Source organism: Oncorhynchus mykiss, chromosome 7, assembly GCF_013265735.2.
Source record: "Oncorhynchus mykiss isolate Arlee chromosome 7, USDA_OmykA_1.1, whole genome shotgun sequence".
Classification (NCBI taxonomy): domain Eukaryota; kingdom Metazoa; phylum Chordata; class Actinopteri; order Salmoniformes; family Salmonidae; genus Oncorhynchus; species Oncorhynchus mykiss.
The window spans coordinates 34,907,115-34,924,614 of NC_048571.1; the positions used below are offsets into that span (position 1 = coordinate 34,907,115).

The 17,500-nt window shown below is 44.4% G+C and overlaps 1 protein-coding gene across 2 annotated transcripts in view; it reads left to right on the forward strand.

Moving 5' to 3' along the window:
• The window catches only part of LOC110517647 (protocadherin-9), a 521,577-nt gene that overhangs the window by 375,139 nt on the left and 128,938 nt on the right, over positions 1 to 17,500 (forward strand). Inside the window, exon 4 of one of the 2 annotated variants that reach the window (XM_036983164.1) lies at positions 90 to 285. In XM_036983164.1, the coding sequence (XP_036839059.1) occupies positions 90 to 285 (196 nt within the window). The remainder of the gene's footprint in view (positions 1 to 89; positions 286 to 17,500) is intronic. The other variant, XM_036983165.1, reaches the window with a different exon arrangement.

Consider the following 17,500-nt stretch of genomic DNA (forward strand, 5'->3'; position numbering starts at 1 on the left):
AGTAACGCGTTAACCGAGCGATCCCCCGCCTTATTAAATCCCTGAGCCCTGAGCTAACGTCACGGCCCTGCTTTGTCTCTTGGTTCTAGTCGCAGCGCCGCGTCACCTTTCACCTACCAGACGGTTCTCAGGAGAGCTGCAGTGACAGTGGGCTGGGGGACCACGAGCCCACGCTCCTCTCATGCCCTCTCCCTCTGGTGCAGGGCCAGGCGCAGGAAGACTTCTACCAACAGGCCTCCTCGGACAAGAGGACCGAAGCCGACGGAAACTCTGACCCCAACTCTGGTGAGTGAGTCACCTGGTTTCCGGGTCTGCTGGTTTGCTCCCATCCTCTTCTTCCCCTCTTCTGTTCACCTCTGACCCCAACTGTCTGTTGGTTTACTCTACTCTCCTTCTGTTCACCTCTGACCCCAACTGTCTGTTGGTCTACTCTCCTTCTCTCCTTCTGTTCACCTCTGACCCCAACTGTCTGTTGGTATACTCTACTCTCCTTCTGTTCACCTCTGACCCCAACTGTCTGTTGGTCTGGTCTACTCTCCTTCTTCTTTCTCCTCTTCATCTTCTTCTTCATCTTCTTATCTCTCCTCTTCCTCTCTGACAGGAAGGGAAGCATCCGTGCAAAGAGTCATTTTACAATTATATATATTTCATAATATTTTTTTTTGTATTAAAACTTTAGCACCTGTCTTTCTAACCAGAAGATATAGGACTACATCAATCCCAGAAACCAGTGAAATTAAATCCTAATGGAGCGAATAGAGGATGTTTAGAGTGTCCCAGTTTTTTTTTTTTTGGGGGGGGGGGGGGGGGGGGGGGGGGCGTGTGAAAATAACCTTCTTAATGAAATGTAAATTAACGTAGTGTCATTTGATCTCTTTAAAAAAAAATAAAAAAAAAACGTGTTCTTTTATTTTGCACTAATTTATTTCTCGGTGTTAATGTCCTCCAGCCTGCTTCCTGTTAGATTCTCCCGGGGGTGTACAGAGGAGATCCCCGTGGTCGACTCACCTATTTGTGAAGCTCATTGGATTTATTTAGAGATGATTTCCCAGTTGGAGACCCGGTAACACGGAGCCGACCTGAAATGTTTAACTTTTCAACTAGAAGGATTTCTAGAGGGAATGTTCCCCGACCCACTTTTCCCCTTTTATCATTAAGAGGTGAGGAGAGAGGAAGATGTAGGCCTGAGGTCGGTACTGAACTGACTGTTAGAGGTGAGGAGAGAGGAAGATATAGCCCTGAGGTCGGCACTAAACTGACTGTTAGAGGTGAGGAGAGAGGAAGATATAGGCCTGAGGTCGGTACTAAACTGACTGTTAGAGGTGAGGAGAGAGGAAGATATAGGCCTGAGGTCGGTACTAAACTGACTGTTAGAGGTGAGGAGAGAGGAAGATATAGGCCTGAGATCGGTACTAAACTGACTGTTAGAGGTGAGGAGAGAGGAAGATATAGGCCTGAGGTCGGTACTGAACTGACTGTTAGAGGTGAGGAGAGAGGAAGATATAGCCCTGAGGTCGGCACTAAACTGACTGTTAGAGGTGAGGAGAGAGGAAGATATAGCCCTGAGGTCGGCACTAAACTGACTGTTAGAGGTGAGGAGAGAGGAAGATATAGCCCTGAGGTCGGTACTGAACTGACTGTTAGAGGTGAGGAGAGAGGAAGATATAGCCCAGAGGTCAGTACTAAACTGACTGTTAGAGGTGAGGAGAGAGGAAGATATAGCCCAGAGGTCGGTACTGAACTGACTGTTAGAGGTGAGGAGAGAGGAAGATATAGCCCTGAGGTCGGTACTGAACTGACTGTTAGAGGTGAGGAGAGAGGAAGATATAGCCCTGAGGTCGGCACTAAACTGACTGTTAGAGGTGAGGAGAGAGGAAGATATAGCCCAGAGGTCAGTACTAAACTGACTGTTAGAGGTGGAGTAGTACATCACCCAGAGGTCGGTACTAAACTGACTGTTAGAGGTGGAGTAGTACTGTAGTACATCACCCAGAGGTCGGTACTAAACTGACTGTTAGAGGTGGAGTAGTACTGTAGTACATCACCCAGAGGTCGTTACTAAACTGACTGTTAGAGGTGGAGTAGTACATCACCCAGAGGTCGGTACTAAACTGACTGTTAGAGGTGGAGTAGTACTGTAGTACATCACCCAGAGGTCGGTACTAAACTGACTGTTAGAGGTGGAGTAGTACTGTAGTACATCACCCAGAGGTCGGTACTAAACTGACTGTTAGAGGTGGAGTAGTACTGTAGTACATCACCCAGAGGTCGGTACTAAACTGACTGTTAGAGGTGGAGTAGTACATCACCCAGAGGTCGGTACTAAACTGACTGTTAGAGGTGGAGTAGTACTGTAGTACATCACCCAGAGGTCGGTACTAAACTGACTGTTAGAGGTGGAGTAGTACATCACCCAGAGGTCAGTACTAAACTGACTGTTAGAGGTGGAGTAGTACTGTAGTACATCACCCAGAGGTCGGTACTAAACTGACTGTTAGAGGTGGAGTAGTACTGTAGTACATCACCCAGAGGTCGGTAATAAACTGACTGTTAGAGGTGGAGTAGTACTGTAGTACATCACCCAGAGGTCGGTAATAAACTGACTGTTAGAGGTGGAGTAGTACTGTAGTACATCACCCAGAGGTCGGTACTAAACTGACTGTTAGAGGTGGAGTAGTACTGTAGTACATCACCCAGAGGTCAGTACTAAACTGACTGTTAGAGGTGGAGTAGTACATCACCCAGAGGTCGGTACTAAACTGACTGTTAGAGGTGGAGTAGTACTGTAGTACATCACCCAGAGGTCGGTACTAAACTGACTGTTAGAGGTGGCGTAGTACTGTAGTACATCACCCTGAGGTCAGTACTAAACTGACTGTTAGAGGTGGAGTAGTACTGTAGTACATCACCCAGAGGTCGGTACTAAACTGACTGTTAGAGGTGGAGTAGTACATCACCCAGAGGTCAGTACTAAACTGACTGTTAGAGGTGGAGTAGTACTGTAGTACATCACCCAGAGGTCGGTACTAAACTGACTGTTAGAGGTGGAGTAGTACATCACCCAGAGGTCGGTACTAAACTGACTGTTAGAGGTGGAGTAGTACTGTAGTACATCACCCAGAGGTCGGTACTAAACTGACTGTTAGAGGTGGAGTAGTACATCACCCAGAGGTCGGTACTAAACTGACTGTTAGAGGTGGAGTAGTACTGTAGTACATCACCCAGAGGTCGGTACTAAACTGACTGTTAGAGGTGGAGTAGTACATCACCCAGAGGTCGGTACTAAACTGACTGTTAGAGGTGGAGTAGTACTGTAGTACATCACCCAGAGGTCGGTACTAAACTGACTGTTAGAGGTGGAGTAGTACTGTAGTACATCACCCAGAGGTCAGTACTAAACTGACTGTTAGAGGTGGAGTAGTACATCACCCAGAGGTCGGTACTAAACTGACTGTTAGAGGTGGAGTAGTACTGTAGTACATCACCCAGAGGTCGGTACTAAACTGACTGTTAGAGGTGGAGTAGTACTGTAGTACATCACCCAGAGGTCAGTACTAAACTGACTGTTAGAGGTGGAGTAGTACATCACCCAGAGGTCGGTACTAAACTGACTGTTAGAGGTGGAGTAGTACTGTAGTACATCACCCAGAGGTCGGTACTAAACTGACTGTTAGAGGTGGAGTAGTACTGTAGTACATCACCCTGAGGTCGGTACTAAACTGACTGTTAGAGGTGGAGTAGTACTGTAGTACATCACCCAGAGGTCGGTACTAAACTGACTGTTAGAGGTGGAGTAGTACTGTAGTACATCACCCAGAGGTCAGTACTAAACTGACTGTTAGAGGTGGAGTAGTACATCACCCAGAGGTCGGTACTAAACTGACTGTTAGAGGTGGAGTAGTACTGTAGTACATCACCCAGAGGTCGGTACTAAACTGACTGTTAGAGGTGGAGTAGTACTGTAGTACATCACCCAGAGGTCGGTACTAAACTGACTGTTAGAGGTGGAGTAGTACATCACCCAGAGGTCAGTACTAAACTGACTGTTAGAGGTGGAGTAGTACTGTAGTACATCACCCAGAGGTCGGTACTAAACTGACTGTTAGAGGTGGAGTAGTACTGTAGTACATCACCTAGAGGTCGGTACTAAACTGACTGTTAGAGGTGGAGTAGTACATCACCCAGAGGTCGGTACTAAACTGACTGTTAGAGGTGGAGTAGTACTGTAGTACATCACCCAGAGGTCAGTACTAAACTGACTGTTAGAGGTGGAGTAGTACTGTAGTACATCACCCAGAGGTCAGTACTAAACTGACTGTTAGAGGTGGAGTAGTACATCACCCAGAGGTCGGTCCTAAACTGACTGTTAAAGGTGGAGTAGTACTGTAGTACATCACCCAGAGGTCGGTACTAAACTGACTGTTAGAGGTGGAGTAGTACATCACCCAGAGGTCGGTACTAAACTGACTGTTAGAGGTGGAGTAGTACTGTAGTACATCACCCAGAGGTCAGTAATAAACTGACTGTTAGAGGTGGAGTAGTACTGTAGTACATCACCCAGAGGTCGGTACTAAACTGACTGTTAGAGGTGGAGTAGTACTGTAGTACATCACCCAGAGGTCAGTACTAAACTGACTGTTAGAGGTGGAGTAGTACTGTAGTACATCACCCAGAGGTCAGTACTAAACTGACTGTTAGAGGTGGAATAGTACATCACCCAGAGGTCGGTACTAAACTGACTGTTAGAGGTGGAGTAGTACTGTAGTACATCACCCTGAGGTCGGTACTAAACTGACTGTTAGAGGTGGAGTAGTACTGTAGTACATCACCCAGAGGTCAGTACTAAACTGACTGTTAGAGGTGGAGTAGTACTGTAGTACATCACCTAGAGGTCAGTACTAAACTGACTGTTAGAGGTGGAGTAGTACATCACCCAGAGGTCGGTACTAAACTGACTGTTAGAGGTGGAGTAGTACTGTAGTACATCACCCAGAGGTCGGTACTAAACTGACTGTTAGAGGTGGAGTAGTACATCACCCAGAGGTCGGTACTAAACTGACTGTTAGAGGTGGAGTAGTACTGTAGTACATCACCCAGAGGTCAGTACTAAACTGACTGTTAGAGGTGGAGTAGTACATCACCCAGAGGTCGGTACTAAACTGACTGTTAGAGGTGGAGTAGTACATCTCCCAGAGGTCGGTACTAAACTGACTGTTAGAGGTGGAGTAGTACTGTAGTACATCACCCAGAGGTCGGTACTAAACTGACTGTTAGAGGTGGAGTAGTACTGTAGTACATCACCCAGAGGTCAGTACTAAACTGACTGTTAGAGGTGGAGTAGTACATCACCCAGAGGTCGGTACTAAACTGACTGTTAGAGGTGGAGTAGTACATCACCCAGAGGTCGGTACTAAACTGACTGTTAGAGGTGGAGTAGTACATCTCCCAGAGGTCGGTACTAAACTGACTGTTAGAGGTGGAGTAGTACTGTAGTACATCACCCAGAGGTCAGTACTAAACTGACTGTTAGAGGTGGAGTAGTACATCACCCAGAGGTCGGTACTAAACTGACTGTTAGAGGTGGAGTAGTACTGTAGTACATCACCCAGAGGTCAGTACTAAACTGACTGTTAGAGGTGGAGTAGTACATCACCCAGAGGTCGGTACTAAACTGACTGTTAGAGGTGGAGTAGTACTGTAGTACATCACCCAGAGGTCGGTACTAAACTGACTGTTAGAGGTGGAGTAGTACATCACCCAGAGGTCGGTACTAAACTGACTGATAGAGGTGGAGTAGTACTGTAGTACATCACCCAGAGGTCAGTACTAAACTGACTGTTAGAGGTGGAGTAGTACTGTAGTACATCACCCTGAGGTCGGTACTAAACTGACTGTTAGAGGTGGAGTAGTACATCACCCAGAGGTCGGTACTAAACTGACTGTTAGAGGTGGAGTAGTACATCACCCAGAGGTCGGTACTAAACTGACTGTTAGAGGTGGAGTAGTACTGTAGTACATCACCCAGAGGTCAGTACTAAACTGACTGTTAGAGGTGGAGTAGTACTGTAGTACATCACCCAGAGGTCGGTACTAAACTGACTGTTAGAGGTGGAGTAGTACTGTAGTACATCACCCAGAGGTCGGTACTAAACTGACTGTTAGAGGTGGAGTAGTACATCACCCAGAGGTCAGTACTAAACTGACTGTTAGAGGTGGAGTAGTACTGTAGTACATCACCCAGAGGTCGGTACTAAACTGACTGTTAGAGGTGGAGTAGTACATCACCCAGAGGTCGGTACTAAACTGACTGTTAGAGGTGGAGTAGTACATCACCCAGAGGTCGGTACTAAACTGACTGTTAGAGGTGGAGTAGTACTGTAGTACATCACCCAGAGGTCGGTACTAAACTGACTGTTAGAGGTGGAGTAGTACATCACCCAGAGGTCAGTACTAAACTGACTGTTAGAGGTGGAGTAGTACATCACCCAGAGGTCGGTACTAAACTGACTGTTAGAGGTGGAGTAGTACTGTAGTACATCACCCAGAGGTCGGTACTAAACTGACTGTTAGAGGTGGAGTAGTACATCACCCAGAGGTCGGTACTAAACTGACTGTTAGAGGTGGAGTAGTACTGTAGTACATCACCCAGAGGTCGGTACTAAACTGACTGTTAGAGGTGGAGTAGTACTGTAGTACATCACCCAGAGGTCGGTACTAAACTGACTGTTAGAGGTGGAGTAGTACATCACCCAGAGGTCAGTACTAAACTGACTGTTAGAGGTGGAGTAGTACTGTAGTACATCACCCAGAGGTCAGTACTAAACTGACTGTTAGAGGTGGAGTAGTACATCACCCAGAGGTCGGTACTAAACTGACTGTTAGAGGTGGAGTAGTACTGTAGTACATCACCCAGAGGTCGGTACTAAACTGACTGTTAGAGGTGGAGTAGTACATCACCCAGAGGTCGGTACTAAACTGACTGTTAGAGGTGGAGTAGTACTGTAGTACATCACCCTGAGGTCGGTACTAAACTGACTGTTAGAGGTGGAGTAGTACTGTAGTACATCACCCAGAGGTCGGTACTAAACTGACTGTTAGAGGTGGAGTAGTACTGTAGTACATCACCCAGAGGTCGGTACTAAACTGACTGTTAGAGGTGGAGTAGTACATCACCCAGAGGTCAGTACTAAACTGACTGTTAGAGGTGGAGTAGTACTGTAGTACATCACCCAGAGGTCGGTACTAAACTGACTGTTAGAGGTGGAGTAGTACATCACCCAGAGGTCGGTACTAAACTGACTGTTAGAGGTGGAGTAGTACATCACCCAGAGGTCGGTACTAAACTGACTGTTAGAGGTGGAGTAGTACTGTAGTACATCACCCAGAGGTCAGTACTAAACTGACTGTTAGAGGTGGAGTAGTACTGTAGTACATCACCCAGAGGTCAGTACTAAACTGACTGTTAGAGGTGGAGTAGTACTGTAGTACATCACCCAGAGGTCAGTACTAAACTGACTGATAGAGGTGGAGTAGTACTGTAGTACATCACCCAGAGGTCGGTACTAAACTGACTGTTAGAGGTGGAGTAGTACATCACCCAGAGGTCAGTACTAAACTGACTGTTAGAGGTGGAGTAGTACTGTAGTACATCACCCAGAGGTCGGTACTAAACTGACTGTTAGAGGTGGAGTAGTACTGTAGTACATCACCCAGAGGTCGGTACTAAACTGACTGTTAGAGGTGGAGTAGTACATCACCCAGAGGTCGGTACTAAACTGACTGTTAGAGGTGGAGTAGTACATCACCCAGAGGTCGGTACTAAACTGACTGTTAGAGGTGAAGTAGTACTGTAGTACATCACCCAGAGGTCGGTACTAAACTGACTGTTAGAGGTGGAGTAGTACATCACCCAGAGGTCGGTACTAAACTGACTGTTAGAGGTGGAGTAGTACTGTAGTACATCACCCAGAGGTCAGTACTAAACTGACTGTTAGAGGTGGAGTAGTACTGTAGTACATCACCCAGAGGTCGGTACTAAACTGACTGTTAGAGGTGGAGTAGTACTGTAGTACATCACCCAGAGGTCGGTACTAAACTGACTGTTAGAGGTGGAGTAGTACATCACCCAGATGTCGGTACTAAACTGACTGTTAGAGGTGGAGTAGTACTGTAGTACATCACCCAGAGGTCGGTACTAAACTGACTGTTAGAGGTGGAGTAGTACATCACCCAGAGGTCAGTACTAAACTGACTGTTAGAGGTGGAGTAGTACTGTAGTACATCACCCAGAGGTCGGTACTAAACTGACTGTTAGAGGTGGAGTAGTACATCACCCAGAGGTCAGTACTAAACTGACTGTTAGAGGTGGAGTAGTACTGTAGTACATCACCCAGAGGTCGGTACTAAACTGACTGTTAGAGGTGGAGTAGTACATCACCCAGAGGTCGGTACTAAACTGACTGTTAGAGGTGGAGTAGTACATCACCCAGAGGTCGGTACTAAACTGACTGTTAGAGGTGGAGTAGTACTGTAGTACATCACCCAGAGGTCGGTACTAAACTGACTGTTAGAGGTGGAGTAGTACATCACCCTGAGGTCGGTACTAAACTGACTGTTAGAGGTGAAGTAGTACTGTAGTACATCACCCAGAGGTCAGTACTAAACTGACTGTTAGAGGTGGAGTAGTACATCACCCAGAGGTCGGTACTAAACTGACTGTTAGAGGTGGAGTAGTACATCACCCAGAGGTCAGTACTAAACTGACTGTTAGAGGTGGAGTAGTACTGTAGTACATCACCCAGAGGTCGGTACTAAACTGACTGTTAGAGGTGGAGTAGTACTGTAGTACATCACCCAGAGGTCGGTACTAAACTGACTGTTAGAGGTGGAGTAGTACTGTAGTACATCACCCAGAGGTCGGTACTAAACTGACTGTTAGAGGTGGAGTAGTACTGTAGTACATCACCCAGAGGTCAGTACTAAACTGACTGTTAGAGGTGGAGTAGTACATCACCCAGAGGTCGGTACTAAACTGACTGTTAGAGGTGGAGTAGTACTGTAGTACATCACCCAGAGGTCGGTACTGAACTGACTGTTAGAGGTGGAGTAGTACATCACCCAGAGGTCGGTACTAAACTGACTGTTAGAGGTGGAGTAGTACATCACCCAGAGGTCAGTACTAAACTGACTGATAGAGGTGGAGTAGTACTGTAGTACATCACCCAGAGGTCGGTACTAAACTGACTGTTAGAGGTGGAGTAGTACATCACCCAGAGGTCAGTACTAAACTGACTGTTAGAGGTGGAGTAGTACTGTAGTACATCACCCAGAGGTCGGTACTAAACTGACTGTTAGAGGTGGAGTAGTACTGTAGTACATCACCCAGAGGTCGGTACTAAACTGACTGTTAGAGGTGGAGTAGTACATCACCCAGAGGTCGGTACTAAACTGACTGTTAGAGGTGGAGTAGTACTGTAGTACATCACCCAGAGGTCGGTACTAAACTGACTGTTAGAGGTGGAGTAGTACATCACCCAGAGGTCGGTACTAAACTGACTGTTAGAGGTGGAGTAGTACTGTAGTACATCACCCAGAGGTCGGTACTAAACTGACTGTTAGAGGTGGAGTAGTACATCACCCAGAGGTCAGTACTAAACTGACTGTTAGAGGTGGAGTAGTACTGTAGTACATCACCCAGAGGTCGGTACTAAACTGACTGTTAGAGGTGGAGTAGTACATCACCCAGAGGTCAGTACTAAACTGACTGTTAGAGGTGGAGTAGTACTGTAGTACATCACCCAGAGGTCAGTACTAAACTGACTGTTAGAGGTGGAGTAGTACATCACCCAGAGGTCAGTACTAAACTGACTGTTAGAGGTGGAGTAGTACTGTAGTACATCACCCAGAGGTCGGTACTAAACTGACTGTTAGAGGTGGAGTAGTACTGTAGTACATCACCCAGAGGTCAGTACTAAACTGACTGTTAGAGGTGGAGTAGTACATCACCCAGAGGTCAGTACTAAACTGACTGTTAGAGGTGGAGTAGTACTGTAGTACATCACCCAGAGGTCGGTACTAAACTGACTGTTAGAGGTGGAGTAGTACATCACCCAGAGGTCGGTACTAAACTGACTGTTAGAGGTGGAGTAGTACTGTAGTACATCACCCAGAGGTCAGTACTAAACTGACTGTTAGAGGTGGAGTAGTACTGTAGTACATCACCCAGAGGTCGGTACTGAACTGACTGTTAGAGGTGGAGTAGTACATCACCCAGAGGTCAGTACTAAACTGACTGTTAGAGGTGGAGTAGTACTGTAGTACATCACCCAGAGGTCAGTACTAAACTGACTGTTAGAGGTGGAGTAGTACATCACCCAGAGGTCGGTACTAAACTGACTGTTAGAGGTGGAGTAGTACTGTAGTACATCACCCAGAGGTCGGTACTAAACTGACTGTTAGAGGTGGAGTAGTACATCACCCAGAGGTCGGTACTAAACTGACTGTTAGAGGTGGAGTAGTACTGTAGTACATCACCCAGAGGTCAGTACTAAACTGACTGTTAGAGGTGGAGTAGTACTGTAGTACATCACCCAGAGGTCGGTACTAAACTGACTGTTAGAGGTGGAGTAGTACATCACCCAGAGGTCGGTACTAAACTGACTGTTAGAGGTGGAGTAGTACTGTAGTACATCACCCAGAGGTCAGTACTAAACTGACTGTTAGAGGTGGAGTAGTACTGTAGTACATCACCCAGAGGTCAGTACTAAACTGACTGTTAGAGGTGGAGTAGTACATCACCCAGAGGTCAGTACTAAACTGACTGTTAGAGGTGGAGTAGTACTGTAGTACATCACCCAGAGGTCGGTACTAAACTGACTGTTAGAGGTGGAGTAGTACATCACCCAGAGGTCGGTACTAAACTGACTGTTAGAGGTGGAGTAGTACATCACCCAGAGGTCGGTACTAAACTGACTGTTAGAGGTGGAGTAGTACTGTAGTACATCACCCAGAGGTCAGTACTAAACTGACTGTTAGAGGTGGAGTAGTACATCACCCAGAGGTCAGTACTAAACTGACTGTTAGAGGTGGAGTAGTACTGTAGTACATCACCCAGAGGTCAGTACTAAACTGACTGTTAGAGGTGGAGTAGTACATCACCCAGAGGTCGGTACTAAACTGACTGTTAGAGGTGGAGTAGTACTGTAGTACATCACCCAGAGGTCAGTACTAAACTGACTGTTAGAGGTGGAGTAGTACATCACCCAGAGGTCAGTACTAAACTGACTGTTAGAGGTGGAGTAGTACTGTAGTACATCACCCAGAGGTCAGTACTAAACTGACTGTTAGAGGTGGAGTAGTACTGTAGTACATCACCCAGAGGTCAGTACTAAACTGACTGTTAGAGGTGGAGTAGTACATCACCCAGAGGTCGGTACTAAACTGACTGTTAGAGGTGGAGTAGTACTGTAGTACATCACCCAGAGGTCGGTACTAAACTGACTGTTAGAGGTGCAGTAGTACATCACCCAGAGGTCGGTACTAAACTGACTGTTAGAGGTGGAGTAGTACATCACCCAGAGGTCGGTACTAAACTGACTGTTAGAGGTGGAGTAGTACTGTAGTACATCACCCAGAGGTCGGTACTAAACTGACTGTTAGAGGTGGAGTAGTACTGTAGTACATCACCCAGAGGTCAGTACTAAACTGACTGTTAGAGGTGGGGTAGTACTGTAGTACATCACCCAGAGGTCGGTACTAAACTGACTGTTAGAGGTGCAGTAGTACATCACCCAGAGGTCGGTACTAAACTGACTGTTAGAGGTGGAGTAGTACATCACCCAGAGGTCGGTACTAAACTGACTGTTAGAGGTGGAGTAGTACTGTAGTACATCACCCAGAGGTCGGTACTAAACTGACTGTTAGAGGTGGAGTAGTACTGTAGTACATCACCCAGAGGTCGGTACTAAACTGACTGTTAGAGGTGGAGTAGTACATCACCCAGAGGTCGGTACTAAACTGACTGTTAGAGGTGGAGTAGTACATCACCCAGAGGTCGGTACTAAACTGACTGTTAGAGGTGGAGTAGTACTGTAGTACATCACCCAGAGGTCGGTACTAAACTGACTGTTAGAGGTGGAGTAGTACATCACCCTGAGGTCAGTACTAAACTGACTGTTAGAGGTGGAGTAGTACTGTAGTACATCACCCAGAGGTCAGTACTAAACTGACTGTTAGAGGTGGAGTAGTACATCACCCAGAGGTCGGTACTAAACTGACTGTTAGAGGTGGAGTAGTACTGTAGTACATCACCCAGAGGTCGGTACTAAACTGACTGTTAGAGGTGGAGTAGTACATCACCCAGAGGTCGGTACTAAACTGACTGTTAGAGGTGGAGTAGTACATCACCCAGAGGTCGGTACTAAACTGACTGTTAGGGAGGTCGGTACTGCATAACATCATGCATAACTCAGGCACATTCAGTAAACAGCAGTAAACAGCAGTGAACAGCACGGCTGTGATAGATATGGTTTTTCACAACAACAACAACAACAACAACAACAACAACAACAACAAAAAGCTGGTTGAGAAATTGAAGACCAAAGTACACAGTGTTTTTTTTCTGTAGTTTTTGTTTGGTGGAGTGTCTGTAACCTGGTCGACAGGTCAAATATGACACCTACGTTCTGTCAATATGATGCTTGACTCAACTGATTGTTGTATTTTGCTGGTTCGTTGGTTGTCGGTACTTTAGACCTGTAATCAACAACACTTTAATTGGAACGTTTTTTTTTTGCTTTTTTTGTGTCGACTCTGTGCTAATCGTTCGTCACGATAGAGCTAACATTGTTGCTGCACACTCCAATTAGCTACAAAACCAATTAAGTTAAGACTTGTAATTAATTAGAGAACATGGCCAGAGTGCCATATATCCTGTTTAAAAAACAAAAAACAAAATATTGGACAACGGCGCTCCAAATCCGGGTCACAAACGGTACCCTATCTCCTGTATAGTGTACTACATCTGATCAGAGCCCTATGGGGAATAGTAGTGCCCTACGTAGGGAAGCAGGGTTTCATTTAGGACGGAGCCAACGACTTGCAACATCTATCACGGGGGTCAGCAGCAAAACTTACATGCCTTTCACGCAGTTGACAAAGTCCTTTTCGTTATTATTAAGTCCCCCGACGTTCCAGGTAATCACCTTGGAATATATTTACATAAATTAAGGCTATTGATTTCATCCACTCTCCTCGCTTTCCAATGGAAACATTAGTTAAACCTGTTACACTTATCAAGAAATCCACTTCCTGGTGTGTGTTTATAATAAGGAATATCAACAAATCCACTTCCTGGTGTGTGTTTATAATAAGTAATATCAACAAATCCACTTCCTGGTGTGTGTTTATAATAAGGAATATCAAAAAAAGGTTGACTGTTGATTTAATTGTCACACCGTTGTAGCAATGAAAACGTATTGAGACAGTCGATATGAAATTTTATTTGTATTTCAAATTCCTTTTTCGTGTTTCTTCAAAATGACGGTAGGGCTACAGTTATCATTAAGAGGAGAGGAGAGAGCAGCCTATCTATAGCGTTGACCTTTTTCTGAGATATCTAAGATATCAACAGGCTGATCTGTAGCGTTGACCGTTTCCAGGGATATCTAAGATTTTAAACAGGTTGATCTATAGTGTTGACCGTTTTCTGGGATATCTAAGATATAAACAGGCTGATCTATAGTGTTGACCCTTTTCTGAGATATCTAAGATATCAACAGGCTGATCTAGAGCGTTGACCGTTTTCTGAGATATCTAAGATATAAACAGACTGATCTGGAGCGTTGACCGTTTTCTGAGCAATCAAAGATATCAACAGACTGATCTATAGTGTTGACCGTTTCCTGGGATATCTAAGATATCAACAGGCTGATCTATAGTGTTGACCTTTTTCTGAGATATCTAAGATATCAACAGGCTGATCTGGAGCGTTGATCGTTTTCTGAGATATCTAAGATATCAACAGGCTGATCTATAGTGTTGACCGTTTTTCGAGATATCTAAGATATAAACAGGCTGATCTATAGTGTTGACCGTTTTCTGAGATATCTAAGATATAAACAGGCTGATCTATAGTGTTGACCGTTTTCTGAGATATCTAAGATATCAACAGGCTGATCTGTAGCGTTGACTGTTTTCTGAGATATCTAAGATATAAACAGGCTGATCTATAGTGTTGACCGTTTTCTGAGGTATCTAAGATATCAACAGACTGATCTGTAGCGTTGACCATTTTCTGGGATATCTAAGATATCAACAGGTTGATCTATATTGTTGACCGTTTTCTAAGATATCTAAGATATAAGCAGGTTGACCTATAGCATTGACCGTTTTCTGAGATATCTAAGATATAAACAGGCTGATCTATAGTGTTGACCGTTTTCTGCGATATCTAAGATATCAACAGGCTGATCTATAATGTTGACCGTTTTCTGAGATATCTAAGATATAAACAGGCTGATCTATAGTGTTGACCGTTTTCTGAGATATCTAAGATATAAACAGGCTGATCTATAGTGTTGACCGTTTTCTGAGATATCTAAGATATAAACAGGCTGATCTATAGTGTTGACCGTTTTCTGAGATATCTAAGATATAAACAGGCTGATCTATAGTGTTGACCGTTTTTTGGGATATCTAAGATATAAACAGGCTGATCTATAACACTGACTGTTTTCTGAGATATCTAAGATATCAACAGGCTGATCTATAACACTGACTGTTTTCTGGGATATCTAAGATATCAACAGGCTGATCTATAACACTGACTGTTTTCTGAGATATCTAAGATATAAACAGGCTGATCTATAGTGTTGACCGTTTTCTGGGATATCTAAGATATAAACAGGCTGATCTATATCACTGACTGTTTTCTGAGATATCTAAGATAACAACAGACTGATCTATAACACTGACTGTTTTCTGTTATAGAGATAAGATATAAACAGACTGATCTATAACACTGACTGTTTTCTGAGATATCTAAGATATCAACAGGCTGATCTATAACACTGACTGTTTTCTGTTATAGAGATAAGATATAAACAGGCTGATCTATAGTGTTGACCGTTTTTTGGGATATCTAAGATATCAACAGGCTGATCTATAACACTGACTGTTTTCTGTTATAGAGATAAGATATAAACAGACTGATCTATAACACTGACTGTTTTCTGTTATAGAGATAAGATATAAACAGACTGATCTATAACACTGACTGTTTTCTGTTATAGAGATAAGATATAAACAGACTGATCTATAACACTGACTGTTTTCTGTTATAGAGATAAGATATAAACAGACTGATCTATAACACTGACTGTTTTCTGTTATAGAGATAAGATGTAAATACACATCTAATATACTTTGAAAAAAAGGTCCTGTCTACAACCTAGAACGGTTATTCGGCTGTAGGAGAACCCTTTTAGGAACCCATTTTGGTTCCAGGTAAAAACCCTTTTAGGTTCCAGTAGAACTCTTTTAGGTTCCAGTAGAATCCTTTTAGGTCCAGTTGAACTATTTTAGGTTCCAGTAGAACCCTTATAGGTTCCAGGTAGAACTCTTTTAGGTTCCAGCTAAAACCCTTTTAGGTTCCAGTAGAACCCTTTTGGGTTCCAGTAGAACTCTTTTAGGTTCCAGTAGAACCCTTTTAGGTTCCAAGTAGAACCCTTTCAGGTTCCAGGTAGAACCCTTTTAGGTTCCATGTAGAACCCTTTTAGGTTCCAGGTAGAACCCTTTTAGGTTCCAGGTAAAACCCTTTTAGGTTCCAGTAGAACCCTTTTAGGTTCCAAGTAGAACCCTTTCAGGTTCCAGGTAGAACCCTTTTAGGTTCCAGGTAGAACCCTTCTAGGTTCCAGGTAGAACCCTTTTAGGTTCCAGGTAGAACCCTTTTAGGTTCCAGGTAGAACCCTTTTAGGTTCCAGGTAGAACCCTTTTAGGTTCCAGTAGGTTCCAGGTAGAACGCTTTCTATTACATAACAGAGATTTAAAAAAATACCTCCTTGATGTTATCCAAACTTAATTTAGTCGGAGAAGACGTGTTCCTTCACAACCTCTAGAATGTTGTTTTGAAAACGTCCGTTATTAAACAGGAATGAGGTAGCCTGTCCTTGCTAATCAGTTGGAGGCAAACTCTCACTTCAAATTTGACAACTCATTAGAAGCAACAGAAGATTTTTATTTTATATATTTATGTGTTTTTAATCATGTTCATTTTTTGTAAAAAAAATATACCCAGTATACATATTCTCATGAGATGTATGTTTCATGTCACTATGGAACACACCACACACACACAAGCACGTGCATACACACCAGTACACACACACACACACACACACACACACGTGCATACACACACACACACACACACACACACACACACACACACACACACACACACACACACACACACACACACACACACACACACACACACACACACACACACACACACACGTGCATACACACACACACACACACACACACACACACACACACACACAAGCACGTGCACACACACCAGTACACACACACACACACACACACACACACACACACACACACACACACGTGCATACACACACACACACACACAAGAACACACACACACACACACACACACACACACACGTACATTCACACCTCAATTGTTGTATTCTTTCCTTTCAGTGCACCTCTTCTATTCAGGATACAGACTGATGAAAGGGAGTGGTGGGATTAATTAGTCAACCACTTGAACGACTGAGTCACATGACAGAGGTCTCTCACCTCTCTATCACATGCATTTAGTCCAGTCAATTCACCTTTGAAGTTTTTAGAATTTGTGATTTCCTACATATTGTTCTTCCTTTATTTCCAACTGCTGTGGATTTACAGATGTTTGGTCCCTCGTGATGAAAAAAAAAAATAGTGTATAGCTGAGAGAGGGAGATGGAGAGAGAGATACACAGACAGAGACAGAGAGAGAGACGAGACGAGAGAGCGAGGCGAGAGAGAGAGAGATGGAGAGATGGAGAGAGATGTAAGAAAGAGATGGAGAGATAGAGAGAGAGACGAGACGAGAGAGCGAGGCGAGAGAGAGAGAGATGGAGAGATGGAGAGAGATGTAAGAAAGAGATGGAGAGATAGAGAGAGAGAGGCAAGGTGTTTGAAGGCACTGCATTCAGCTTCAAGAGGTGATAACTCCATGTCCTACATATTGTTCTTTCTTTATTTCCAACTGCTGTGGATTTACAGATGTTTGGTCCCTCTTAGGGACCTGGTGATGAAAAATAAATAAATAGTGTATAGCTGAGAGAGAGGGAGAGGGAGAGGGAGAGGGAGAGAGAGAGAGAGAGAGAGAGACAGAGGGAGAGGGAGAGAGAGACAGAGAGAGACAGAGAGAGACAGAGAGACAGAGAGACAGAGACAGAGACAGAGAGAGAGACAGAGAGAGAGACAG